Raw genomic sequence first — 26,511 nt, 5'->3', positions numbered from 1 at the left:
TAAATATAACCTAGTTACATAGGCTAAATGCCTATTAATATATTTTGCAACCGTTTAATATTAGCCTCGCTTAGGTAACCCAGCCTATTATGCTAGATCTATAGGTTTGGGTCTATAATATTAAAGCTAGTTAAGGCCGTATTAAAATTCTCTGTATCTTTATCTACGATATATATGCTATATTGCTTTATAGCTATAAGAATAATTATGCTATTAAGAGTAACTATTGCTTTACCGTTCTTAAAGATAATAGTTATTCTATCTTTATTTAGCGCTGCGACTAATACTAGGTTAATATATGCATTTAGTATATATAAAGTATTCTTTAAGATAATTAGCTAGGCATTCTAAAGTATTATTTTATATATTCTTTAACCCTATAGTATAATTATAGTATTAATAATACTATTAACTGGGCTTCTAGAGTAGCTAATAAGGTTAATAAAATTATCGCTTTTATAGAATGTATATAAGGATGCGCTATTATTAAAGATATATATTTTTATAAGCGTCTGCACTACTTTAGATAGTAATACCTTAAGTGTAGTTGCATCTATGCTTATAAAGGCCGAGTTTAGGAAGGCTAAAGTGGCAACTATATCTGCATCTATAGATTCTTTTAGCTATTCTTATCGTAGGGTAAATCTATATTTTCTTCTATAGTTATTATTTTATGCTTGCTTTCGCTTAAGCTTAGGATATAGAATAAAGCATTATTTATCTATATATCTATTAATTTTATAGTATATATAGAAGTATTTTGATTAGTTATAATATAGTAGGTTGTGTTTAGCGATTATTGCTATCTTTAAGTTATATTGCTTTATGGCGAGTTCTTCCTATTAGGCAGTAAAAAGAGTAGTATTAAATATTATAGCTAGAGTTTTAGTTCCGTTTTTATTTTTTTTAGGAAGAAGTAGGTTATTCTAATAGAATACCATTTGGAAGGAGTAAAAGCTAGAATCGAGCCTAATTAGGAATTTATTAATAAAATAAGGTTCTTTAATATTATATATACTATAGAGTTATTTAAATTTATCGTAGGTTTCTTTAAGTTATCTTATAAAGTTTATAATGCTTTCGGTAGTTATAAGTAATAGGGCCTGGTATTTCGCATTAAGCTTTTAGAAGATAGCATCTCCTTACGGCTAATATTTAAGCTCGAAAAGATTAAATAATTCTTTCGTAGTTATTTTATAGTTTATAATTATTTTAGGTAAGAGACCCAGCCTATTCTTTATCCCTAATATAACTTTATCTTAGCGGACTTACTAAAGTTCGACTTTATTAATATAGGCTTCTTCTATTTCTCCTTTTAGTTATTTTAAGGCTAATGCGTTCTAATTAAGGAGGTCTTTATAGCCTACTATACCTATTTAGTCTTCTATCTCAAGCTTTTAGTTTAGCTAGTAAGATAGCATTTTTAACTTTAGTATAGATAAGAGCCCTCCTAATCTACTAGATATTTCTTTTATTATAATCGCTAAGAGTTTTTAGAAGAAAGCGCTTAATAGGTAGATAGGAATAACTAAGAGCATCTAGTGGATTAGATAAAGGTTGTAGATAAGAGGGAGGAGTTAGTAGTAGTTCTTAGTAATCTCCCCCTATTTCTACCTAAGGGCTAACCCTTTAGTCTAGGTTTTTAGATATAAGGGTATATAAAAACTTTAATCCTAATGCATTTATATCGCATATAGATAGATCTAAGATTATACGGGCTTCTATTCCCTAAATCTTATCCAAGCTTAGAGTTAAAAGTATTTTTTTTTATTAGAATATCTACTTATAATAATATAAAAGCTTAGTATTATTGGGCTATAGGTATCGCTAGGCGGTAGAGAAATATTAAAAGCGTTATAGTTATATGCCGCACCAATAGCCTAAGTTAAGAGCGGGAAATATTCCTTATAGAGGAACCGGATTATAATAGCCTTTTAGATCGTTTCCCTCGGTCTAAGGTTATACCTATAGTTACTTATAGTTACAGTTATTAGTTTATCGGTCTTCTGTATAGTAATTAGGAGAGATATTTTTAATTTAGCTTATTTGTTATTATCGGTAAATATTCGGCTAAGATGTCTTTAGGTTGTAAGTAGAAGTATAGCTAGTTAGGTCTATATATTGATTATCCTCTTATGTATTTACTGCTATCCGGGCTTATAACCTATTAATTGTAGCAATATGATTATATTGTGTTGTATTAATACGATAAAGAACTAATGTATAGAGTCTACAGAAGATAGAGAGAAGAGTATTATTGGGTCGGGATAATGTTAGTCCGAGGCATCGGATCAACCTAGATTTCCGATGTCAATACAAACCTGCCATGTCGTAGAAAAAAAAGACACCCGTGTTGGAGACTCGACGAGTGGTCCGCGAATATAAATATCGGCTTCCAGCCCCGTGCGTGATTCTCATGCAGCTTCTCCAGGCTTCACCAACAGCTCCCAACATCCAGACTCTTCAGCACCTTGTTTCTTCTCTCTCGCACGTCCTTCTCCTTCTCTTTCCCCAAAAGATTTGGAGAGAAAAAAAAAAAGATGCCCGCCGCCACTTCCGAGCTTACCGTCCCGCGTCCTTCCAAGGCCAGCGGCATCCCACCAGGCTACAAGGCCAAGGTCGGGCGTCTGCAAACCTTCACCCTGCCCGACACCTTCACCGGCGGGCAGGAGGACGCGGAGCTCGGTAGGGCCATCGTCCGGGCGTGGCAGCAGGACGGCATCCTGCAGATTGCCATGACGCCCGCCCAGCAGGCGCAGTACAAGGCCGCCGACGAGGCCAGCAAGCGCTTCTTCGGCAAGCCCTACGCCCAAAAGGCCGCCTGCGTCGACAGCCAGACCTACTCGGGGTACATTGCCAGCGGGGAAGAGCTGACGGACGGCATCGCCGACTACAGCGAAATCTTCACCGTGACCAAGGACCTGCCGCTCGACGAGGAGCGCGTGCTGGGCATGTGGCCCTGCCACGGACGGTGCCCCTGGCCCGACGCCGCCTTCCAGCAGCCCATGGAGCGGTACATGGACGGGCTGGGACGCAGCGGCGAGCTCCTGCTCAAGCTGACCGAGCTGGGGCTGGGCGTCCCCGAGGGCTCTCTCGTCCAGTACACTCGCGACGGCTGGCACCACATGAGGGTTCTGAGGTGCGTAAACGCGGACCCAAGGCAAGCGGCGGACGGGGACAGACTGCTGACCGGGGAGAGGAAAAAAAAAATAGGTTCCCGGCAAACAACACCACAAACGGCAAAGGCAAGGACGGACGCGGGATCGGCTCCCACACCGACTACGGTCTCCTCGTTCTCGCCGCGGCCGACAACGTTGGCGGTGAGTTGCACACGTCTGGCCCGCCGTTGTTGCCCGCATGTACCGACTGACACGGGACAGCGCTCTTCATCCGCCCTCCCTACCAAAACGAGAGCTTCGCCAACTGGAGCGAAAGCGCTGCCGGGTTCAAAGAGGACGACGAAGGATGGGTGTTTGTGCCCCCGGCCGAGAATGTCTTTACCGTCTTCCCAGGTGCGTCCCCCCTTTTTTTTTTTTTTTGTTTCTTCATCCGCGAGAGAAGAAGCTGAACGGGTTGCTGACGATGCCTCCCAGGCGACATGATGCAGTTCCTGACCAACTCGGCGCTGCCGTCCACTCCGCACAAGGTGGGCCTCAACACCGAGGAAAGATTCGCCTTTGCCTACTTCCACGAGCCGAGCTTCCAGGCCGTCATCAAGCCGCTGCCGGGGTACGACGCCGGCCAGGAGCCGCGGGAGGGCGTGCACTACGGCAAGCACTTTACCGACATGTTTATGAGGAACTACCCCGGGCGGATCACCACGCAGAGGCTGGTGGAGGAGGGCCGTTATGCGATGCTGCAAAGGGAGGAGCTCAGGACCATGTATGCTTAGTTCTGGCACCTGAGAGTTTTTCCTTGTTGATCTGTTGGATCTGGACCTGGCCACTCGAGGGTCGATATAAGCTTCGACCGTTGCTGACGGCTGATTGGGACGAAAAGGTTTGCGCAGGAACCGCCAGGCCCAGGGGGAGGGGCGAGCAGCCGCGATGGACCAGGACGGGGGGCTGGGCTGCAACTGATTGGGTCCAGCAAAGTTGCATATTTGAGGCGCAACCACCCTGTGGGAGAATGTATTTATCGAGAGTTGGCAGCAATCGATGCGATTGAAACGATGTTACAGAGTATAGTGGGCACTCGCACCTTGTAACGTGGATGGATCTGGCACCCGGATCGGACAGGTTGGGAATTCACAGCTGACTCTGTCGACGCGGGTGCGTCGGAATGCCATCTTGCATGGCGAGAAAGAGCAGTCTTCCTGGCTTGTCGCTTGGCAGGAGATGAGCAAGGTCAGGAGGGCAAATGTTCCATTCTAGCAACACGGTATACGGGCATACTGCTCAACCAGACCTCTTCAGTGTGCTTCTCAACGAGGGGGTGATTCCCAGAATATCTGAGCTAGAAGCCCAAGGAACAGTCATGGCGCTCTGCAACGAACCGCCATCAGCAAGCCCGTGAGGCCAAATGATACGCTGTCGAAGCCGACGAGATGCTGAATACATAGTCTCGAATGGACCACACTCTTGATCTTATCTGCCTTAAATACTCTGCCTCGTAGAATGTGTCAAACGTCGCAAGCACTACCCGCCAGCTGCGCCTCCATTTCTTGCCATGATGATGTATTGCGTCTTTCAGACTGTGCCATGGCACTCTAGCGATATAGTTTTAATACTAATCAAGTGACACAGTTTGCAATGGTTTCAACGATATAGCACAGTATCCGGGCTAGAGTCACCTTGTTGCATGCTCCGGATCTCAACGTAGGCAAAGGCGAATACCCCCCAGACAATGTTCCAGCACGTCACCATGCCCTTTCTTTCTCAAACCAAAGTCCTATCGACAGTATTTGCGCGAGTGATGTCTCGCTTCCCAATAGGCAACGCTCGCAATCTTGGCATTCGCACTTTATTCGTCCGGTTCGTCCACAAGATCGATGAACACCCGGCGGCGCTCTGAAGTGCTACTCTCCTATGCCAGGTCAGATTACTTCCATTCTGATTTTATACATCGATCCAGCTTACTCTTTTCACTCTTTTTACGTCTTGTCTATCGATAGCGAGCATGCGCTCTGCAAGACGCTTGATATCCGCTGCGGACATGGAATCAATCTCTTGTGAGACGGATGGTGGTTCAGGAGACGGAGTTCGCGGAATGATGAACTCCTGCTGAAGGGCACCTAGAGCAGGAGTCAGTCAGGAACACCACGGCTTGAAAGGGAACCATTCGCATCGTACGGTGAGAGCGATAGCGGAATATGAAATCGGCTAGTGGAGTATAATCATAATAGTAGACAGTGGGATCCCCCTCAATTGTGCCCTCGGAGAAGCTACGAAATTAGCAAACGATAAAGAGAAAAAGATATGTACGTACACCGTCCTATGAGAAATAGCTTTGCCCTTGATCAACTTCTCAGAAATGGTTAATTTAGGCTTTTCCCGTATCATTTTATAGGACAATTTCCCCTTCTTTAGTAAAGCGAGATTTTTTACAACTTCAATACGAAGTGTTCCAATATCCTTCACCACCCTAGCTTCTTCTCCTTTTTGCAGAGCGGTTTTTTTGGCCGTAGGCTCGCTTTCAACTATACATGGGTAAGTAGAGCTACTTAGGTGCAGTCAGAAATGCGCATCCAGTACCTGCTGAAATGGGCGCGAATACCAGTTTCTGCCTCATTAATTGTTCAGGCACAGAGGTTCTATGGCAAGGCCCGACAAACTCGTAGCGTGACTCATGACGTGTCAGAAAGTGACCCTCGATGTGCTCTCCATCTACGTAGAGGTTGATGGAAAATTTAAAATCTGGGAATTGTAGCGGGGCTTTCCTGTCGTCGAGCTTGACGCGGACAGTATAAGTCTGTCCTGACTGAGATTCGATGTAGCGAATTCTCGTCGGAAGATTGGCTTCCTCTTCTAAAAACTCGGGTGGGGCGTATTCTTTCGCCACTTGGCCGTTGATGATAACATGGGCAGAAATTCGAGGAAGGCCAGGAACTTCCATGTCCTTGCTATAGAACTGATATCGAAAAACGGGTGCTGGGGAGTAAATCTAAACGGTTTGGTTGGCGAAGTTCAATAACATCTTTCATCGATGGCCAGTCGAAGATTTGAAAGTTGAATTTGTCCTCCTGCTCCGTCCACTTTGCGAGCAGACAGCTGGCAAGGTAGAACGTAGTCTCAATTGCAGCTGTTGGCACGACAACAAGACTTGTACCAGCCACTGCCGTTTCACTTGATGTCTCCGCTGCCTGGAAAATATACCACGCAATCCTTTTCCATCCAGCGGTGGCGGCCTCGTGAATCAGCCTAAATGCCAAGGTCAGCTGGCGAACAAACATTCAACTCATGGCTCTGGTGACTCAATCTGCAACCTCGGTAGGTATCGATCATGAGAGGCAAATTTTCTCATGGATAATATCGCTGTTTCCTCCATAGCATATTTTCCAGACTCTCCGAGCATTCGGCCGTGGAACGCTTCCAAATTTCCTTCAAGTGGCGAGATTACTAGACAGTTTTTCACGAAACCAGCCTGCATACACAACTACCGTGAAGCAAGAAGAGGACAAAGGCTCTTCTAAACTAGTACTCTGATGATCTATGAGGCATAGAGTCTCCAGATGATATGTATAAGCCTTCCGTCAGGCTGGACACTGGTTCATGATAAGTTATTTTAGGACAGACAATTTTTCATAGTTGCCTTGGCCATTACATCCAAGATTATTCCCTATCGGCCTCTGCAAAGCCATGCAGCTACCTGGGACCAACGCGGAAGATAATGCAAAACAGTTCTTCAGCATAACTACCTAATGAAGCTGTTCAGAAAACATTAGGATGCCAGTAAGCTTCCTCATCGACGTCCGAACATGAAATCAGACTTTCGCAACGCCACGTATAATCCCCACCCAGCCGCAATCAGTCCTAACTATTGTTCATGTATTTTTGCATCTAGCTTCGCCATCCTGCTACGCCCGCGTTACAGTCAGCAAAGTGGCAGGGACCGGCGCAAATAAGTCGCCATCTACGATCTAGAATGAACTCAGGACCTCATGATTTCGCGTACTGCTCATACGTGTACGCACAAGTTTTTTCATCGACCCAGGCGATTTCAAAGCCGTTACTTTGTCCTTTTGGTCCTCCTTTTTTCGCGATACTATGATCTGTCTTTGGCAGGGCCTTGGCCCAGATGTGACGATGAATTCTTGACAGCCGTCTTCTTCACTGCATCCCAAATGTGAGACTGTATCATATGGAAGGCTGTGTAAAGATCATCTTCAGCAGTACGGTGAAAAGACACGGGCGTACATGTATCGATATGCTTCGGCAGAACCAGAGGTGAAGGTGTATACTCGTGTGTCAAGAGCCTTGATATTGAGTTCCGCACATTGGAGCAATCTATGAGACTACATGTCTAGCCTCGGGAAACCGCGCCTCGATGGAGTACAAAGTAACTAATGTCGACTTATAGGGGCAGCGTCGTTGGCTGCTTGAAACGACTAGGTCGGCATCTCGAGTAAGCCTAACATGGCCAAACGGATCAAAAAGTCCTGCAAAAAAAAAAACCGCTCCAGAAGAAGGAGCCGTGCACCACTTCGATGTGCACCGCGGATTCTCTCTCTTTCTGTTTGGCTTCCTAATTGACGTTGTGCAGCATGTCTCTTTTCCTTTGGCAGGGGCAGTCGAGGCATGAAACTGCGTCTTGGCTTCCGTGGCCTCGTACTTCAAAAAGCATGCGTGTATACGCTTTGCTTTTGCTGCTGTTCTAGCCATTTGTTGCACTGTCTGCTGGAGCCCGATTCAATGCCGCCAGTCTGAATGCTCATACCCGGGTATGGCTTATAATTGGAGCATCCAACGAGGCGCAACTCACACCGTCACAAGACCACCATGTCTGGCTGCGAGGCCAGACGAGGCGCCATTCACCTGCTTCCGACTCTATTGTTAGTCACGGCTTTTACGGCGCCGGCATGGCAGCCGGTCCGCAGCCGGCACACAACCCAAATGGTTTCCGACTTTGAAAAGGATATTGTGTGCCAAGCGCAGCTAACCGTCTTTCGAAGTGCCTGCGCATGGTTCTTGACCGATGAAGATTCTAGGAGACACTGCATCTCTTGAGAAAACACATTCCGTAGCGAATTACCAACCAAGCAAAAATCTGGGCCGTGATGCCGTCAAGATGGACACAACCAGGCCGTAATAGCTGCTTGGACGCAAACTTGATCCCGCTATACCTGGGTGAAGCTCATCTGTCTGTAGGGTCATCGCACCTAATTTCAGACTGACTCACCAGTGAAATGGACGACATGCCTACGCATCCGGTTCATCCCATCTTGCTATTAGGCAAATAGAGGCAGCCTTGTCCTGAGCCTCCCCCGACTCCTGCAGGTCAACAGTCCGCTCAGCACGGCCGTCAATACGCAACTTGGAGAAAGTGATGCGCAATGCCAAAGGCTTCTGCAGTGTTGCCGAGAGGTAATCTTTTTGGAACAAAGCGCAAGAAATCCCGCCTGTCGGGAGAAAATGCAGCAGACAGGAGTACGGCACCCTGGAGAGCCCTGTCAACAGGATCGTCAAGGTGGCGCACCGATATGATGCATCATTTGTCGCCAATTTCGAATCCATAACGATTGATAGGGCTCATCCAGCCTGACTTTCCGAGCGCGACAAATCCCTGCAAGCTGCCTACTACCCAGGCATCCTGGGGCATCTCATCTCATGCAGCCTTCACTCCCAACTGGTACTCTTCAAAGGAAGCATTTTTTTGGAGTCATGCGCCCGACAATTGCATTTATTCACACGGTTCAATTACGATGCATCCAGCCATGACGCCTGCTTTCACGAGTGTTTTGGGCAAAGCCTTTCTGAGTGAAACTTTGGCACCTCACCCAATTCCTCTAAAGATACCATCGGGCGGCCAAGAAAAGCGAAACGAAGCAGCCGTGTATCACGAGTCGCCGCCACCCGAGGTGAGATGCGCAAGCTTGAACCACCCGCAGATTCGGCCCACCGGTCCATGTCGATCGGCTCAGTCGGCACCAGATCCAGCAGCAAATCAAATGACGCTTCTTGGTAACCTCGGCGCATCTTGGGCTGCCAGGGCAGTGGCCAAATTAGCATTCAAATGGCTAAATGGCCCCTCGCATCTACAATAACGTGGCGTTCTGTCAATGCCTCACAATCACAGCCAAAAACTCGGCAATCACAGCCACGCACCCGTGCTTTCTACAGCAGAAACTCGGCCACGATAATCGCGTCATGGTTAAATCTCCGTCCAAGTTACAAGCGCTGCGCGTGAAAAAACCCGGTGGCAGAATCGCAAAATCACCTGACGGCATCCCATGTCTGATTCGCATAATATCTGGGTGTTGACAGCACAGCACGTTTCAGCTCATCGTTACATCCCATGCTTTACCCCAAGCCATCATGCCAGTAGTTGACAATGACTCTGCCATCGGTCCTGTACGCGTCTCTCGTGGCAAGCTTCTCTTCTGTCGTGACAATCGTCTCGATTCTCGTCCTCCTTCGAACCAGCCACGACAACATCATCACCACCCTGTTTGACCGTGTACAGTCTCCCTCTGCATCCAACGACTTCCCCCAGCCGCGTGACAGCCTCGCTGCCGGACTCACATCTGTAAGCTTTGTCATGAAGCCATGGACGCACCCGGCTTTCAGCAGGACGCTACCGTCAAACGAGTCCGAGTTCTGGGACTTGCTTGTCCCGCCCAGTCAAGGGTTCATCAAAGTCGACATGCACGACGGCAAGGAGCACGTCGTCGGGATAGCCATGTTCCACCAGCTGCACTGTCTTAAAATGATGTGCGCATCCCGTCCGAGACACGTCGTACATGCTTGCTAAAACCACTCGTGTAGCCGAATCGCCATGTTTGGCACAGAGGAAGAGAAACTCATCCTGAAGCGCGGCGGGCTGTTGAAAGATCGACGAGACCACATCAAGCACTGCTTCAACTTTGTAGCGCAGGTATGTGCCGCAGCCGCTCCCCCAGCGCCGTCTTACGCACGACTCTGATTTACCTCCCGGCTCGGTGATGCATTGTACAGGTTATTTTGTGCGCGGCGGATGATAGCTTCGAAAAATCCATCAACAGGTTGAGCGACGAAGCCGAGGCCGGAGGGGATCAAGATCCGCTCTTGGGAAGCTGGCATCAGTGCCGGAATGCTACGCGGCTTTACGAGTTTTTGCAGCAACACGAAAAGGCCCCTGTTGAAGGATCCGTCCTGGGCAGATATTCTGTTTTCCATTGAATGAAGGGGTCAATTGTAGCAGGTCACGAATCGGGCCGTGCTCACCGCCAGGGAGCGACTCCGTGAGTATTTACTCCCCGTGCCGAAAATTGTTCGGCCAGCGGGAGAGTCGACGTCGATGTCTGCATTTAGATATTTATGTTGATGCATTGCGGATCTTTGGCATGCAATCTCACTCTGTATGGCATCTGGTGAGTCTTTGTACGATTCAAGTCAATGGCCGTGCAGTTTGGACAGATTACTCCTATCCTGACGGGAGCCTCTATAGAGATGGCATCCCCGCCCCTAAACTCACTGATTGAGGTGTTTGTGCATTGTCAGGCGTATATGCGTCTGGTGAATGGGATAGCATTTCAATACGCTGTTGGGGCCGGTGCTTTTGACTCCTCCGTCCTGTTACGAAGTGATTGGTAGCTCCTGATTCGTCTCCGAACTGTGAGATGATCTATGAGAATTTCCAGCAGTCAGGTTGATGATGGCGATGTTGAATGTAGAGGTTTATCAAGTGACATGTGCCCGCTGGAACTGAGCTGCCAGTCATCTTGGTGTCGCTCAGCCGGAAGGAAAGCGTAAGCACTGCTGGCAGACCCATGGCGAACAAAGTCAACCGCGATATTCGACATCTTCATAATCCGACTGGCCCAGAGAGCAGACCGCCGTTCTTTATCGATCACGCCGACAGGAAATTTCCATACTACCCCAACCCGCGAAATGCACGCCCAGCAAGTATCGTATCATAAGTGAGGCGCAGAACAAATATCAATAGCCTGACGCACGACAAGACCGCGGTGTACCTCGGGGGTCAAAACACGCTGGGTTGGCGACCGCTGCGAGCTAGGTCAGAAGGTATTGTAGATTTTCTTGATACATGATGACAACCTTGTCAAGCAGTTAGGTACCAGACCAGCCTATTGACTCGCCTCAGCGTCGTAACGGCCCCCTCACTGGCTAGGTATCCATAGATTCTGGGGCGGGAATGCTTCAAGCGCTACATGTTTCGGCCACGTCTGTTGTATTTGAGCCGTCCGCGGCGGGTTCATGCTGGCCGTGCGCTCCGCCTTTATCCAGGGAGCCGTATTGTCCGCAGATGGACCTGGGGCGAAGTGGCTTGCGATGCCTAAGAGATCCTTTGTCTGGTGTCATTGCTAACTCCCTCTGAGCCCCGAGACTTGCTGAAATATCCCTGCAAGTGGCCTGTCAGTGGCCTCGCTCCTGCAATTGGGCGTTTGGGTAGCAGGGGTCCGGTCAGAGGTCCGGAGATATACTTGTCCGTCTGGTTGGTGACGGTCGCACATCTCAGCTAACGAGTAGAGACTCTGCATGTCAGTTTTTCAGCCATCACTTGATATATTCACCCAGGACGGGAGCGGTTGATCGTGAATAATCATGTAGCTGGTGTTTCCACTGACATGTTGAGCCTGTAGCCTTTATAAGCTGCTGGCTAGTCCAAACTCTTTTGCAAACAACGCTCTGTCGGGCGCAACTTTAAACCTCGCCAAAGTTTTCAACACTACCCTAGCCCTAAGGTGAAAGCCCTCCGTACTCTGTCATGGGAATAAATTTGACGTCACCCTTGCTCACGTCCACTTGTACTCCAACCCAGAACGGCATCTACGCCAGCACTTGATGGGAAAGAGCACAGCCGGGCGTTTCAGCAACCCCCCAACATGCGTTCTGTAAAGCATCACTGTCTTTACTGGCTTGTTGCCTGCGCAGCAGCGACCATCTACCAGGTCTTGACCTTGAAATCAGGCGTCCCGGCGGTGCTTTTCTACGTCCTCCTCGTCCCTCTTTTGCCGTTTTTCGTCATCCTCGTCGTCAGAGGACCGCGCGATGAACCATGGCCACGCCTTTATCACATTGCCACCGCCGCCCTACTCATATCCCTGGGCTGTTTCTGCTCGACTTTCCGCCTTTCCGCTCCTGACGTCGCGCGTCCTGGTTTCGATCCTCGTCCTTTTGCTCACTGCTGCTTGGCCTTTCAAGTCCTTGGCTCCTTGGAGTCCATCCGACAAAACGTAAGTGCAAGCACGGCTATTCCAGGGGCCCTAGCCAATTAGTACCTCTAACCTCATGCGCAGAGACTGGACATCGACCCTTGCAACGTAGGGCTCCTTCACGGAGCCCCCGATGCCTGTTTTTCATATCCGAAGAAGCGGACTCTCCTGCGTCGCTTCCTGGATGTGATTCGGCTCAGGCTTCTCTACCTGACCGTCTTGGCTCCCCTCGCGCTTGCCTTGGACGGCCTTTTGCGAAGATTGTACGCTTCGGAAATGTCCTTCACTTCCGTCGCCCTGGGCAGCATCAGCGTTCCCCGGCATGTCGGAAACCCGGCCATGTTGTTCTACATCGGGGCAGCCCTCGCAGATGTGGCAGAAACAGTTAAGCATTACACCCCCCCCCTGCAAAATCCATTCTCGAATTTCTCGACTCTGACTCGAGGCGGCGTCGGCGGCCGCAACAGGTGTTTCTGCTGGTTGTTGGCTGCTTTGACCTGAGTTGGGCGAGACTCGCCCAAGGGCCCTTGCCAATGGTCCATGCTTGCCGAAGTTGGAACATGTGCACCTCTGGCGTAATGTGCACGTCGTTGTACGCCATGATGCTGCTTGTGGGAATGGCATACGTGCCTCAATTGAGCAGGGCTTGATGTGCCGCTTGGACCTCCACCCGGGATCGAAGAAGCTGGAACGTCGTCGTGTTGGTGGCGGTTTTTTTTCGTGTTGAGGTGTGCTTTCCGCGCGTACACGACGAGTTGGTCTTTCTGGTGCTTGAGCGTAACATGTTGCTTGCCCTCTGCCGGGAGGACCAGTGCTGCAAGCATGCCAGCCGAGTTGGGGTAGGCAGACGCCGAGACAAGAAGGACACGAGGCGCAACGGGGCCTCGTCGATAAAGGGCGATTTCAGGGCGGCCAGGAAAGGCCACAGTCATGACTGTTTCATCATCTGAAGCCATCACGTATCCTTCTGTTTCTGCTTGTTTCCACTATAGAAAGGTGCTCATGTACAGTCACAACGCAGCAATTGGATGGTGGCTTCCATAGCCATGTGCCTTGACTACCAAGCTTCTTGGCATCTAATAGAGAATGAGAACATAACCTTGGCTTGAAGGGTTAAGATTGTCCGCTTCTTGGCACCTCACGGACGGGAGCATCGCAGGTCGGATTGAGACACGTCATCCTGCGTGTGTCCCGAAGACCCTGCGTCTTCTTCGTATGCAAAACGCTGCCATGTTCAGCACGACAAGCGAGCCATGGCTAATTTTGCGTTGCCTCCTTGGGGGGGTTCATTTGCATGGCCAACCGTTCAGAGCTGCCAGAGCTGTCGGGGCCAGTGGCGTGGTGTCTCGGGCCTCGGATGCGCCTGGCTTAGCCGGCTACTGGTCTTGGTTTCAACTCGGCTTGCTAGCGGCGCCAGCGTATCTGAGCGGCAAAGTTGAGAAAATAATAACAAGGCCGAAGGATGCTCTGACGAGGCAATGGCAGCAATGGCTCTGGCAGCTACCCTGGGATGGGGGTAAGACGACGGACCTACGTTGTTCCGGACACAGCATGGGCCTGCGTCCACCAACCAGGATGCAAGAAAGCCTCGACCAGGATTTGGAAATCCTCAAGTTCTCACAGGCGCGCTCATGATGCATGGCGGTCTCCCCTCCCGTCCAGCCCGTCAACACCCCCCGGCTACTTCATCCGACTCCCTCCTCCCGACCACAATATACACTTCCGTCGTCTGGCTCGCCCACTTGGCCCGCTGCTCCTCCACCCGAAACCCCCTCGCCTCCAGCAGCGCCCTCAGCCGGCCCAGCCCCCCGTCGTGGTTGTAAACCTCCAGCACGACGTTGCGCACCAGCTCCCACTGGTCCTCGTCCAGCCCCTCCAGCACGGCCACCTCCCCGCCCTCGACGTCGATCTTGAGCAAGTCAATCCTCGCCAGGCCCGGGATCCGCCTCAGGAACCCCGACAGCCGCCTCACCTCGACGTCGACCTCCTCCCTCGCGGCGAGGAGCTCGAGCACCGGCTTCGCCTGCTTCATCGTCTCGACAAATCTGCGCTTGTCGGCTTCGAAAAAGGTCGCGTTCCCCGGCAGCCGGGGGTAGAACACGAGGGTCTGGCGGGCGTCGTCGCGGCCCAGGCCGCACTGGTGGGCGTCCACGCCGGCGACGCCGTGCAGCGCCATGTTGCGCTGGAAGGCGGCAAAGGTCGCGGGCGCGGGCTCGAGGGCGAGGATCCGCGCCGACGGGTACCTGGCCTTGATGTACAGCGTGAACAGGCCGATGTGGGCGCCGGCGTCCACCGCGAAGGCGTCGGGGGGCAGGCGCGCAACGTCGTAGCATCCGTCCTGGAAGATTTCCTTGTAGATGAAGCTGGTTTCACGGGAGGCGAGGGGGCTGGCGTAGACGGAGAATCCGTCTGCCAGCTTGAGTTGCTGAAACTCGGGCTCCTCCGCGTCGGGGGTTCCAGTGATGGGCATTTTGCGCGCTTGCGGTCATCTTTGTTTCCCGGTCGGGGAGGGCGGCAAGGACGGACGATTGATGTAGGGGCACTTGCGGATATGGGGGAGGTGGGCGGGGATCAGCTTGGTCATCTTGCGGGAAATCGGGGTGCCTCAAGTCTTGCGGCACAGAGGTCCGGGGCACAGCCATGACGGTTCGACCCATGAGCAACGCTGCGGCGTCTTGCGTCGCTGTTCCTGGTGCCCGACGACTGCCTGCGTCACGTTGCGTTTCGCTGCGTTGCGCTGCGTTGCATCCGGCCACGCCGTCCGGGGCTTTGGCAAGGATTTCCTTGAATTATTGCCTCGTATTCCTCAGAGCCGAGCGGGGGAAAGCTGCAGGGATTGGTCTCTGCTAGCTGCTGCTAGCCACTTGCATTGTTAGGGTTTTTGCAGAGGCTCACCATTCGGCGAGACGCCAGTCATCCGTCGACAAAGAAACCCAACCGAGCCGGGATTCGGCGATTACCGCGCCAAAGCCAACGATATCCCCAGCAACACTGGTCGAGTCTGGAGCCTGGAATCTGGGGATCTCTCGGGTCTCGGGTCCCTGGGGTCTGGACTCTCGGCATGGCCGGCCAAGCTCCCCGCTCGGTTCTCCCGTCCATCGCGGCCCGGGCCCAATATTCCACTGCCCAACACCCCAGAGGCCATTATCCGGCACCACCGCAGCTGTTGAAAGCCCCATCTGATGCTTCATCCCCGACAGCCTTGATCTTGATCCGGATACTACCGTGACGCGCAGACATGACGGCGTCCAACCGCCTCGCCAGCGAGCCCGAGCCCGAGCCCGAGCCCGAGCCCGCCGCGGACAGCACCAAGCCCCGAATCATCGCCTGCGGCTCCCCCCTCACGGGCCACGTCCTGCCCGTCATCAAAGTCGTCGACGGGCTGGTCCAGCGCGGGTACAGCGTCACCTTGATCACGGGCGACGAGTTCCGCGCGCGGGTGGAGGCCGTCGGCGCCGCGTTCGTCGGCATCCCCGCCACCACGTACCACGCCGCCGTGCAGCACAAGCGGCGCGGCCTGGCGGACCGCACCTGGTTCGCCCGCAAGATGTTCCTCGAGCCGACGGCGGAGCGCGGCGCGGCGCTGCGCCGGGTGCTGGAGCGCGAGCGGGCGGAGCACCCGCGCGACGCCGTCGTCGTCCTGACGGAGCCCTTCTTCCTGGGCGACCAGCCCATGTACCTCGGCGGCCCGCCGCTGCCGCGCGGCTTCGCCGAGCGCCCCCGCACGGTCAGCATCCACGCGATCCCGTACACGCTGCCCAGCCGCGACCACGCGCCGTCCGCGTCGGGCATCCTCCCCGACTACACCGACGAGAGCAGGAGCACCTACCCGGCGCTGTACGAGCAGCGCGCCGCCAGGCTGGCCGAGACGACGGCCGCGCAGAGGCGCATGCTCCTCGGGCTGGGGTGCGCCGAGCCCCCCGCCATGCCGTGGCCGGACCTCATGGTCACCTCGGCCGACGTGGTGCTGCTCATGTGCCCCCCGAGCCTGGAGTACGCGCGGTCCGACCTGCACCCGCGGTTCCGCTTCGCCGGCGCCCTCCCGCCCGCCCCGCCGCGAGACTTTGCCCCGCCGCCCTTCTGGGACGAGGTGGTGGCCGCCGCCGCCGCCGCCGCCGCCGCCGTCGTCGTCGTCACCCAGGGCACCTTTGCCGTCGACTACGCGCACCTGCTCATGCCGGCGCTGAGGGCCCTCGCCGCCCGCCCGGACCTGCTGGTCGTGGCCATCCTGGGCCGCGAGGGCGCCCGTCTGCCGGACGGCGCGGTCCCGCCCAACGCCCGCGTCGCCGACTTCCTCCCCTACGACGCCGTCCTCCCCCACGCGGCCGTCTTCGTCACCAACGCCGGCTACGGGGGCTTCATCCACGCCGTGCTCAACGGGGTGCCCATGGTCCTGGCGGGCGACACCGAGGACAAGCCCGACAACGCGGCGCGGGGGGAGTACGCCGGCATCGCGGTGAACCTGCGCACGGGGTCCCCGTCCGAGCAGCAGATCCTCGAGGGCGTGGAGACGGTGCTGCGGGACGGCAGGTACAAGAAGCGCGTCATGCAGATCAAGCAGGAGAACGAAGACATGCGCGCCATGGACACGGTGGAGCGGACGATTCTCGACATGGCGGGCCCTGAGCGGCAGGCGGAAAGCAAATAGGCAAGCATTTAGCGTGTAATCACGTACATACGGAGTAGTCTAGTTCGGTACACCGGCTCTTCTCTTGCCCCCCCCCCCCCCCCCCCCCGTTGCCCCCTTTCTTCAAGCCGCCTTCTTCAGCGCCGGCCGGGCGGCAACCCTCGCCTGCCAGGCCTTGACGTCCGGAAACCCGTCCAGATCCACCTTCAGCATGGCCAGCCAGGGCAAAAGGGCCCAGACGTGCGTGTCGGCCAGGCAGTACGCATCGCCGAGCAGGTAGTCCCTGCCCCGCAGCGCGGCGTCCAGGATGCCCAGCGCCCGGTCCACGCCCGCCCTCGCGTCGCGCTCTCCGATCCGCGCGGCCTCGGCCTGCGCCTCGGTGTCGCCCGAGCGGTCGGCGCGCAGCAGCGCACCCAGCCGGCTCGCGTGCGCCAGGAAACTGACGTTGGTCCAGACGATCCACTTCATGGCCTCGCCGCGCCGCGGCCCCAGGTCAGGGTACAGCGACCGGCGCACCCCGAACGTCTCCCCGAGGTACATGGTGATGGCGGCCGACTCCCACACCGAGACGCCGTCGTGCACAATGGCCGGCACGTTGGCGTTGGGGTTGACGGCCAGGAACTCGGGGGAGCGGGTACCGTCGCCGAGGGAGAGCTCGACGCGCTCGGCCAGCGGGGACTGGCCGTGCTCGAGCTCGTCCAGCACCGTGGCGGTGATGACCGCGGTGGAAAAGGGTGCAAAGTAGAACGTGAGGCCCATGATGATACTTTTTTTTTTTACTTTTTTTCTTCCTTTTTGCGGCTCGAGTGGATGGCTGCGTGGGGTGGAAGGAGAAAAAATGTAGCTGATGAAAGCTTTACGAAGCGCTGGTGGAAGGTTGTGACTGAGTGTGCGGGTTTGATGGAAAGACGCAGTTGGCGAAGCGTGTGCCTCTTATAGCGCGATCGGGTTCGATGGTGAGACGCACCTTCACTCATCATGTACTATGCAAGTTCACGTCGACCGTGAACATTAGGTCGTCTTTTCCCCCAGTGCCGGCACGGCGCTCGGCAAGTCGGAGTTTGCGTGCGGGGTGCTCCTTGCAGCTTGCCCTGAAATGGCGTTAAAGCGGGGCCGCTACGGAGTATTTGCGGAGTAGAGTACGTCAACGCGGAGCAACGGGTGGGTACGGAGTATGGTATGCCCAGGTGCCGCGAGGTGTTTTTACCTATAAACTCATGCGGCGGAGTACCTCCACAGTTGGGGCTGGCTGCGCCTCCGCACTTCGAATCCGTTGCTGCGCGGTGTTGAACACGTACACGTCCGCACATGTATTTGCCAGAAAGCTATTTGTTTCAAAGTAGATCCCTGCGGGATTCCATAGACCCGTCTTTTTCCTTTTTGTGGTCAACTCCATGCAGATGCATGTACTGTAGAGCACTATATTTTCCGCAGGCGCCGCATGCTTATCCCGCCTAGTGCAATCATGAGTCACTGGCTTTGATCGACCCATCAGGTGTTACCACGCCAGCCTGTGTTTTTTTTGGTAGCGTTAGCGAGTCCAGCGCATGAGAGTCCAATGTATATACTCTCTGTCGAAATGCAGCTGAACGAAGTTGTTGATCAGATGGAAAGAGCTGGCTGGCTTGGTCCTCCCAATTGTCCCAATTCACGCCATCAAGTACCCACATCATCCATCAGCAGACTCCATGTGAACTCGAATTCCAAGAAAACTGACGTCGAGATACATACAGAGAATCGGGACCCTCCTCGGGAGCACTCCACGGTCAGGTCTCTGTGTGTCGGAATGTCCAGCACGTTGATCGGCGCAGGCTTCCCGATACAGCTTACCTCTTGCTGCGAAATGCACATTCGTCCGTCTTTTACGCCATGGAACTCGAAAAGGAACGTCACCGCTCCGTAGCTGAGCTGCATGGGCCTTTGGTCAATCGTGACACGTTGAGAGAAAGGCAGGTCCTCGCTGCCAAGACGGACAGCGGAGCCGCCTCTAGCAGTCTGATACTGTACGCCCGAACCTTTTACGTCTTCCGGGCCAGCTCCGACTGTTGCGCTGCATGTCGGAGCAGTTTGGCCACATGATGCGCCAGTAGACCGAGCGGAACTCGGCTTTTCCATGCTGTTCCAGCTCTTTGCTGCACCCAAGGCTGAAGCTCTACTATCTGAAGCATCGGCAACAGCTACCATCGGACATGTTGAGGATCCAGCCAAGAATTTATATGATGCTGTGCCAGACGTGACCCAAATGTCTTTTTGAGGCATCGCGGAGCTCGACGTTGACGAGGTTACAGGTATCGTCAGGACAGTACTTTCGTTGGGGTCCGGAAACACGGTCCTTTTCCCCCTATCAAGCAACGTCTTTGTACTTTTTCGAGCTTCAATCTGCAAGACCTGGACGAAACGTTGCTCAAAGGCCGCTGTTTCGGGCATGATTGGGAGCCGCCAGCCTGGATATAGCCGCCCGTGGCAACGTGGGGTGAAGAACTTGCCGTGCATTTGAATAAAAGCGTTGCATAAGAAGCAGGCGTCTTTGCTGGAGCTGATGACTCGGGGGAAGGGGCTGTACTTTGCCACCTCGCAGTGAAATATGAGCTGCATCTCGGCGTGTATTTTAGCCTCTGACAAGGTCTTTCTCGTCTGCCTAGCGAACACATCACTGGCCTGTTGTTCGTTGCACTGTAACAGCCTGAAAACCCGCAAACGACCCTTCTTGGTGTCGTGGAACACTCCGCTTTCCTTCAGAAAAAGCTCGAGTGGTGGGATCTTATCAGGCATTCGGTTCCCAAAGGCGCTTTTGGGAAGCGTAACCGGGACTGCCTCCATATGTCGAGCTATGGGATACTTCTTGGCGATGCGGTATAGAAGCCTGGCGGACGACCGGTATCTTGCAACCTTGTTTATCATGTTCGTCAAACTGGTTCTTGAGCTGGGGTTCATTTGTCCGTTGGGAATGGAGTTCAGCAGTTCGGAAATACTAGCAGTCTGTGAGAGCTCGTAAACGCTCTGCACAACATGTTGCAGTCGATCGGATGTTTGGTGCTTCTTCCACGAGTCGGCAAGTTGGAGCACATGTTTTGCTTTTTCGGCAAAGCTTGGAAATCTCTTGGCGAGTGCCTGTATGGCGCTCGGGAGGAGGCTGTTGATGGATTGCCTGGTTTTGTTCCTCCCAGAGAGTCGCAGGCGGCAGAGGATGCGCTTCGAGCACATGGACACAATGGCGGCGAAAACGTCATTTTCGGCGGCTGCGTTGTCGAGCGCTTAGTTCCTCCTGCATTCGGGCTCGTGACGGGCAGCTACTCACTGGGCGGCTTTGAGGAGAGGATCGAAAATATCCCCTCAAAGCCGTGTTTCAAGTCGTGTAGAATGGAGCGGCCGTCACCGCACTTGGCCTCGTTGACAGCAATAAGCACCCTCAACGATGCAGCCTCGGAGTCCTCCTGCACGCAAATGGCAGGTATGCGATTCGGATTGTCATTGATACTGGCGAGAAAGGCAAGAGTGCTGGCCAAGAAGAGCTCCTTCTCAAACGGGAGGACATGTCGATTCGACTGGCCCGTGAGGAAGGAGTGACGGTGACAGTCCGTGGGGTTGCGGACTGGTTGGGTGGGAACTGAATGCAGAAGGTGCAAAAACGCAATTGTCTGAGCACAGGCAATAGGGGCCACTGGCGCCATTTCTCCAGCGCTTGACGTCCCTGGAGCCTTGAATCCGTTCAGTATGTAACGTTATTAAACTCCGTACGGAGCAGTCCGTACTAACAAGTGGTTTGCGATGCAAAAGACACAAGGGTGTTTGTTATGCCATTTTCCCATCCCATCTGATGCGACCAGACGCAACAGGACACGAGGTCAACCAAAAGCCAGCAAGCATCAACGCCGCCTTGTTGTCTCCCCCTCATTGCAATCGCCGAGGCTGCAAGCCAGTCTGCAAGCCAGTCTGCAAAGTGACCAAACTTGACTTGAGGCGTTGACGAACTGGCATATGCCGGCTGCCGTCGAGAGTGATGGCCTTGCTACACTTCAGTGCGTCTATCTGCAGTTATTGGAAGGACTAGTCTAGGCATCGACCCTACCGCTGTGCTTGCTCCATTTATTGTTCCAGGTCCTTGGCAACTGTTCACATTGGCTTATCCAGAGTTCCAGCGTAGACGTTCGGATGCTTTCTATATGGGACACTCATCCGACATGCAGGTCTTTTGACAATACAATTTTGCCCCAGATGGAATCTTGTCGCATCAACGACTCTAAACAGTCACTGGTTTCTCGAAATGCGGAAACACCTTTGTTCAGGAAAAGAATGCCGAACCATGGCGCCATCAACTTTTTGGTGACGTCCCACCATGGCTGAAGCGAGAAATGGCCCGAGCGCTCATAAAAACCCGCGACTGGCAAGGGACACGGCCCCCGAAAAAAAAGCTCCGAAACGATTTGCCGCTGAACGCCAGGGCCGGGTGGGTGCTTGTTGTCAGAATGCACAGGGAAAATGCGATAATGCTTGATTGAAGGAACCAAGTCCTCTCTAAGAGACTTGTGTTCCCAGCTATTTATAGTGGGATAGGGGGTACCCCTAAGGGCTTACTAATCTAGGGAGAACTCGGCACATCCGACCTCGGACATAACCGATATCCACATTACAGACAAGCCAATTTCCCTCCAATATACCCCCTCAGGATGTGCTTTCTCTAGGATATCCTACCATATAGCTAAACTCAATGCAAAGCAAGATAATAAGTAGAAATATCAATCCACTCAAAACAATATACGCAAAATGACGGTGCCATTATTGAACAGGCTACCTGTACAGGGGTAAATTGGCCCAATAGCACACATATAAAGTAAGAAAATAGCAATAAACCGTAGATTCCAATTTTCCATAGGAAACAAATATAGCTATTGAAAAGCCCCTTTCAATCTGATTTTTCAGGGCGTCTTTTAATCCTTATAAGGCTCTTCTTTACTACTAAAATTAACATCATAAGACTACGGTCCGGTATTATAGGATCCCTTCAAAATAATAAGCCTAAGCTGCCAGCAGAAGATTTCAAATTTCTGGCCTATTAGGGGCTTTATAAAACTATTAGCAACTATATTGCCTGTTGGAACCTATATAATATCGATTGTTCATTTCTAAACCTCCTAACGCAACTAATAGTAATAAATATCTATATGACGAAGCTGTGTCACGAGCTTAAAGAATTCCTTTTTTAATAGGCGAATAGTCTAGATATTATCGTATTAAATTATAGGGATATCGGCATATAATTAAAGCCTAACTTCCTCGCATAATCTCTTAAAGGCGATAACCTCCTTTACCGTATAAGATATCGTAAGAAGCTCTGCCTCTATTAACAATATCATAATAGTATCCTATTAACCCGATTTATATATAATCGGGCCACTAAAGAGCTTAATTATATAGCCCTAACTACTTTATCGCGTCGTAATATCGTCAGTATAAGAAGTATTAAAAAATGCCTCTATTTCTGCTATATCAGCCTGGAACTCTATCGCAGTATTCTTCCATATATAGCTATAGTCGAGTGCCTTCCTTGCGGCTCATAAATAGTCTAGACCTAGGTTTTAAAGGAATCTTAATAGCTGCGATCTAATATAGCCTAATTCAGGCCTTATAATTATAATCGGATACACCAACGAGCCTACTATTAATTAGTATCGCTTCGTATCGTATGGTTTAGCTATCCTATCGAATGCCTTAAGTCTTACTGTATATAGCAGGTGCTCTAGAAGGCGGTCCTTAGTATTATTAAATACGGTAAGGTTATATTTTATCGCCAGCTTATCGAAGTAAGCCCTCTATATAAGCTACAACTTTCTAGCCGTACGGTTGCGAATAACCTTAATTGCTAAGAACTACTATAGCTCGCCGAGATCTTTAATCTTAAATACCGCTATTAATGCCGTATAGAACGATTCAAATGCCTCTATCTGTGACTTATAATAAAGTACGACTAGGTCATTAATATAGAAGAACACAATAAGGAAGCTATTGATAAAGATATAGAGGTCCTTACAGACCTATTTGAAGCCTTATTATAATAGGAATCGTAATTGTTGATATAAACTCGGGGTACCCAGTTATACGTAGGGTCGCGCGCGTGGTATCAAGTACCGTGAGGTCACCGGTCAAAGGTATGATTACTTCTTTGATTATAACTGACTAACTAAAAGGAAAGAAAGGAAGCAAAAGAGTAATTATACGATGTGGCCTTTTTGTGCGTGCTGTAGTCATATGCATCGGCGCGGTCGGGCCGGGCTGCCCGCGTGCCCTATCGGGCTTAGGGGCATAGGGGCAAAGGGGCAAAAGTGGCCAAAGTGGCCATATCGTGCGCAACGGGTGTGCGCGGCATATCCGTCGTAATGTGCCCAATTGGGCACCTTGTGATAGCGATTCCGATACTGGCAGCTTCTCTTTTTATAGAAGCAAATATCGGAATCGCCAGGATGTAAGGCGCACATATAGAAAAGAAAGTGCGGCGCGGTCTCGGCAGGTTGTGCCGCCGATAACGCTGTTGCGCCGCGCGGCCGGCTTGTACAGGATCATACCGTACAGCCAGTATATTAAATATCGCAGCCGAAATAAAGGGGTAAAAAGGGGCAGTAGTAAACGCAGTAAAAGCAACAAATGCACACAATATTAAACATAGGAAAATCACAACATTAAACATAGGAAAATCTACACACTTGCCACCCATGATATCACCAATACCTCCCAAATGCAGTCAGACATTGACTGGCCTTTTTACCCACCCTTCTACACGTATAATAGCCTGATTACGGTCGATAAAGGTCTTAAGGGCTTTATTCGGCGTTCCCTTGGTTATTGTATCGGCGAGATTGTTATTCCCTTTCGTACTATACTTTACGGCTTGGAAGCGATTGCGCTATATATAACATGCTTGCTCTATATAGAGCTGGTTATCGACCTGCTATTTAAGGCGCTTATTCTATCTCGCGATATCTTTAAAATTAGGCCTTTGTTGTTATGAAATGGGTAGGTCGAAAGATATATGCCTATTGGGATGGGCCGGGGCCTTTATCTTATCGGGACGGGCCGGGACCTCTATCCGGCTGGGATGGGCCGGGATATCTATCCTATCAGGACGGTTATAACGGGCCGGGCCATCTATTCTATCGGGACAGGCCGGGGCATCTATCTTATTAGGACGGTTATAACGGGCCGGGCTATCTGTTCTGTCGGGATAGGCCGGGGCATCTATCTTGTCGTAACGGGCCGGGGCCTCTATTCTGTCGGGACAGGCCGTCAGGGCACCTATCTTGTCAGGACGGGCCGGGGCCTCTATCCTGTCGGGACAGGCCGCCGGGGCATCTATCTTGTCGGGATAGGCCGCCGGGGCACCTATTTTTAGCATTATCGGGTGAGGCGTTTGGGCCCGATATCTGGTATTACGGGCGGCATTGGCTTAGAGGGTATTATCGTCATCGGGGTCCTCTATTAAAGGAAGCATATCATCAGGGCCTGTAACCCGAGCTCTATTGGGTATGCTATAACCTCGAGGGGCATTGAGATAGCCGCCTCGGCTAGCCCGGCTAGGGGTATAACCCTTAGGGTATAGTATTTGGTCGGTCGGGCTATAATCTTCGGCTGTTGTATATTATTATTAGCGGGAGCTTTCCCCTAATTCGAATAGCGACCTATTATAAATAGGCGTCTTCCCTTTTAGTTATAGGGACCGGCCCCTTTCTTATTCGGTAGGGGCATAAGGCTTCTTCGATATAGAGGGGGGACGATAGGTTGTTATGACTATGATCGTGCCATTAGTATTGCGAATTCCTTTGGCGTTGACGGGGCTTGTAAGAGCCGTAACGCGAGCCTTAGTGAGGGTATTCGCATAACTATTGTAGGTGCTCGTATTAATAATGATTATCGTGATGGGGGCCTTATGCGTGTATATGAGGGCGTATTTTGGAGCCTCTATATCTCTTGCTCGGTATTACCGATAGGTAATAAGGCTTCCCTAGTAGGGTTAAGCCGGGATAAGAATATACTACGAGCAAATTGCCGGGTTATTTCCTCTTGAGGCCATTATGGGTTTTGTTGCTATTGAAGGCATTTAAATAGGGTTGGTGTTGTTAGGGAACCCGATACTCCAATATATACGCCGCGTTCCCGTAATATTAAGCGGAATTGCCGTAAAACCTGAGCGTTAATACAGCAGAATAAGGCTTCATTCCACTCGCTATAATCCTCGCGGAATTATTCCTAAAGATCATCATCCAGGTAGGTGTTTTCCTCATAGGTATCTATAAGGAACGCGATACGGTTGTGTAGCTATACATTTATAGCATTATTAGGGTCGACGGGCTCTATAGCGTTGGTCTAATTATCGTCAAAGAGTAAGGCAAATCGTTATATCCTCTCAGGTAGCTCTCGTGGTTGTTATAATAAGGCTATAGTATTAAGATGAGGGTTTGAAGAGAGGGGGGGGGGGGGATATATTGCAAGGAGTGCAAGATTCCCTTTTGTAAAGAGTGCAAGATTCGAAAGGGGGCTTTTACCGTAGTAGTAAAAGAAAGAAAGAATAGGAAGAGGTTACAAATCGTTCTTTCTAGATGCTAAGGGTATCTTCAAATATCGTGATATTTAGCGTAAGTTTCTTCCTCGTAATAGACAAAGGGAAGGAGAGGTCATAAATTGTTCTCCCTCTAGTTAGCACAGCTAAGATTGCTTAACTGCCTCTTCGATATTAATATCTTACTGATCTGTAATGCACTATTCTTTGCGGGATATTATCCTGTGAGTGGTGGTTATCACTACTAATCAATATTAATATAAACTCGGGGTACCTAGTTATATATAGGGTCGCGCGCGTGGTATTAAGTACCGTGAGGTCACCGGTTAAAGGTATAATTACTTCTTTGATTATGACTGACTAATTAAGAGGAAAGAAAGGAAGTAAAAGAGTAATTACACGATATGGCCTTTTTGTGCGTGCCGTAGTCACGTGCATCGGCGCGGTCGGGCCGGGCTGCCCGCGTGCCCTACCGGGCTCAGGGGCACAGGGGCAAAGGGGCAAAAGTGGCCAAAGTGGCCACATCGTGCGCAACGGGTGTGCGCGGCACATCCGTCGCAATATGCCCAATTGGGCACCTTATGACAGCGATTCCGACAGTAATAACTCTTTAAACTATAATAGCGGAGACCTTCGAAGCCCGTATAAGGCACGCAATAACCTGATAAATATAAAACTATTATAGAATCCATCGGGTTATTTGCAATAGATAGTCTCATTAAGTAATACATTAAGAAAGGCCGTAATAAAGTCATATTAGTATGTTTCCAGGTTAAAAAAGCATATCAACACCATAAGAAGCCGAAATATACATACCGCAAGCGCTACTGCCTAGATATTATAAAGATCATAGGGTTATTAATTACTACGAACGCACAATCGTGCCTTATAACCGGTGAAATACCCATCTTAGTCCTATTTACAGGTAAATACCCACTTTAGGTCCAATAGCTTAATCTAAGGGTCGATAGATAAATCATTTCGTTAAATAATACACCTAATCTCCCCGTTTATAACCTTTAA

At 51.2% G+C, this 26,511-nt stretch overlaps 9 protein-coding genes across 9 annotated transcripts; 5 read left to right on the top strand and 4 right to left on the bottom strand.

Moving 5' to 3' along the window:
* Positions 1-2,540: 2,540 nt before the first annotated feature.
* Positions 2,541-3,892, top strand: UV8b_01812 (uncharacterized protein; the record flags this gene model as incomplete). Its single annotated transcript, XM_043139310.1, has 4 exons — positions 2,541-3,139; positions 3,214-3,320; positions 3,381-3,512; positions 3,594-3,892. The coding sequence occupies 4 exons, from the start codon at positions 2,541-2,543 to the stop codon at positions 3,890-3,892; spliced, it is 1,137 nt and encodes a 378-aa protein (XP_042995244.1).
* Positions 3,893-4,962: 1,070 nt separating this feature from the next.
* Positions 4,963-6,054, bottom strand: UV8b_01811 (uncharacterized protein; the record flags this gene model as incomplete). Its single annotated transcript, XM_043139309.1, has 5 exons — positions 4,963-5,025; positions 5,079-5,233; positions 5,292-5,383; positions 5,428-5,638; positions 5,694-6,054. The coding sequence occupies 5 exons, from the start codon at positions 6,052-6,054 to the stop codon at positions 4,963-4,965; spliced, it is 882 nt and encodes a 293-aa protein (XP_042995243.1).
* Positions 6,055-8,860: 2,806 nt separating this feature from the next.
* On the top strand, positions 8,861-9,202 carry UV8b_01810 (uncharacterized protein; the record flags this gene model as incomplete). Its single annotated transcript, XM_043139308.1, has 1 exon — positions 8,861-9,202. The coding sequence occupies one exon, from the start codon at positions 8,861-8,863 to the stop codon at positions 9,200-9,202; it is 342 nt and encodes a 113-aa protein (XP_042995242.1).
* A 287-nt stretch (positions 9,203-9,489) lies between these two features.
* UV8b_01809 (uncharacterized protein) lies at positions 9,490-10,316 on the top strand (the record flags this gene model as incomplete). The annotated part of the gene is made up of 3 exons (XM_043139307.1): positions 9,490-9,869; positions 9,924-10,032; positions 10,113-10,316. 3 exons carry the CDS (start codon positions 9,490-9,492, stop codon positions 10,314-10,316), a joined length of 693 nt encoding a protein of 230 aa, XP_042995241.1.
* A 1,667-nt stretch (positions 10,317-11,983) lies between these two features.
* Positions 11,984-12,814, top strand: UV8b_01808 (uncharacterized protein; the record flags this gene model as incomplete). Its single annotated transcript, XM_043139306.1, has 2 exons — positions 11,984-12,334; positions 12,398-12,814. 2 exons carry the CDS (start codon positions 11,984-11,986, stop codon positions 12,812-12,814), a joined length of 768 nt encoding a protein of 255 aa, XP_042995240.1.
* A 1,165-nt stretch (positions 12,815-13,979) lies between these two features.
* UV8b_01807 (uncharacterized protein) lies at positions 13,980-14,783 on the bottom strand (the record flags this gene model as incomplete). Its single annotated transcript, XM_043139305.1, has 1 exon — positions 13,980-14,783. One exon carries the CDS (start codon positions 14,781-14,783, stop codon positions 13,980-13,982), a length of 804 nt encoding a protein of 267 aa, XP_042995239.1.
* Positions 14,784-15,551: 768 nt separating this feature from the next.
* Positions 15,552-16,961, top strand: UV8b_01806 (uncharacterized protein; the record flags this gene model as incomplete). Its single annotated transcript, XM_043139304.1, has 1 exon — positions 15,552-16,961. The coding sequence occupies one exon, from the start codon at positions 15,552-15,554 to the stop codon at positions 16,959-16,961; it is 1,410 nt and encodes a 469-aa protein (XP_042995238.1).
* Positions 16,962-17,063: 102 nt separating this feature from the next.
* On the bottom strand, positions 17,064-17,699 carry UV8b_01805 (uncharacterized protein; the record flags this gene model as incomplete). Its single annotated transcript, XM_043139303.1, has 1 exon — positions 17,064-17,699. One exon carries the CDS (start codon positions 17,697-17,699, stop codon positions 17,064-17,066), a length of 636 nt encoding a protein of 211 aa, XP_042995237.1.
* Positions 17,700-18,596: 897 nt separating this feature from the next.
* UV8b_01804 (uncharacterized protein) lies at positions 18,597-20,611 on the bottom strand (the record flags this gene model as incomplete). Its single annotated transcript, XM_043139302.1, has 2 exons — positions 18,597-20,179; positions 20,239-20,611. 2 exons carry the CDS (start codon positions 20,609-20,611, stop codon positions 18,597-18,599), a joined length of 1,956 nt encoding a protein of 651 aa, XP_042995236.1.
* Between the last annotated feature and the right edge of the window lie 5,900 nt (positions 20,612-26,511).

Source organism: Ustilaginoidea virens, chromosome 2 (assembly GCF_000687475.1).
Source record: "Ustilaginoidea virens chromosome 2, complete sequence".
In the NCBI taxonomy this organism is placed as follows: Eukaryota; Fungi; Ascomycota; class Sordariomycetes; order Hypocreales; family Clavicipitaceae; genus Ustilaginoidea; species Ustilaginoidea virens.
The sequence above is the reverse complement of the archived record's forward strand: the minus strand, read 5'-3'. Positions and strand labels throughout refer to the sequence as shown.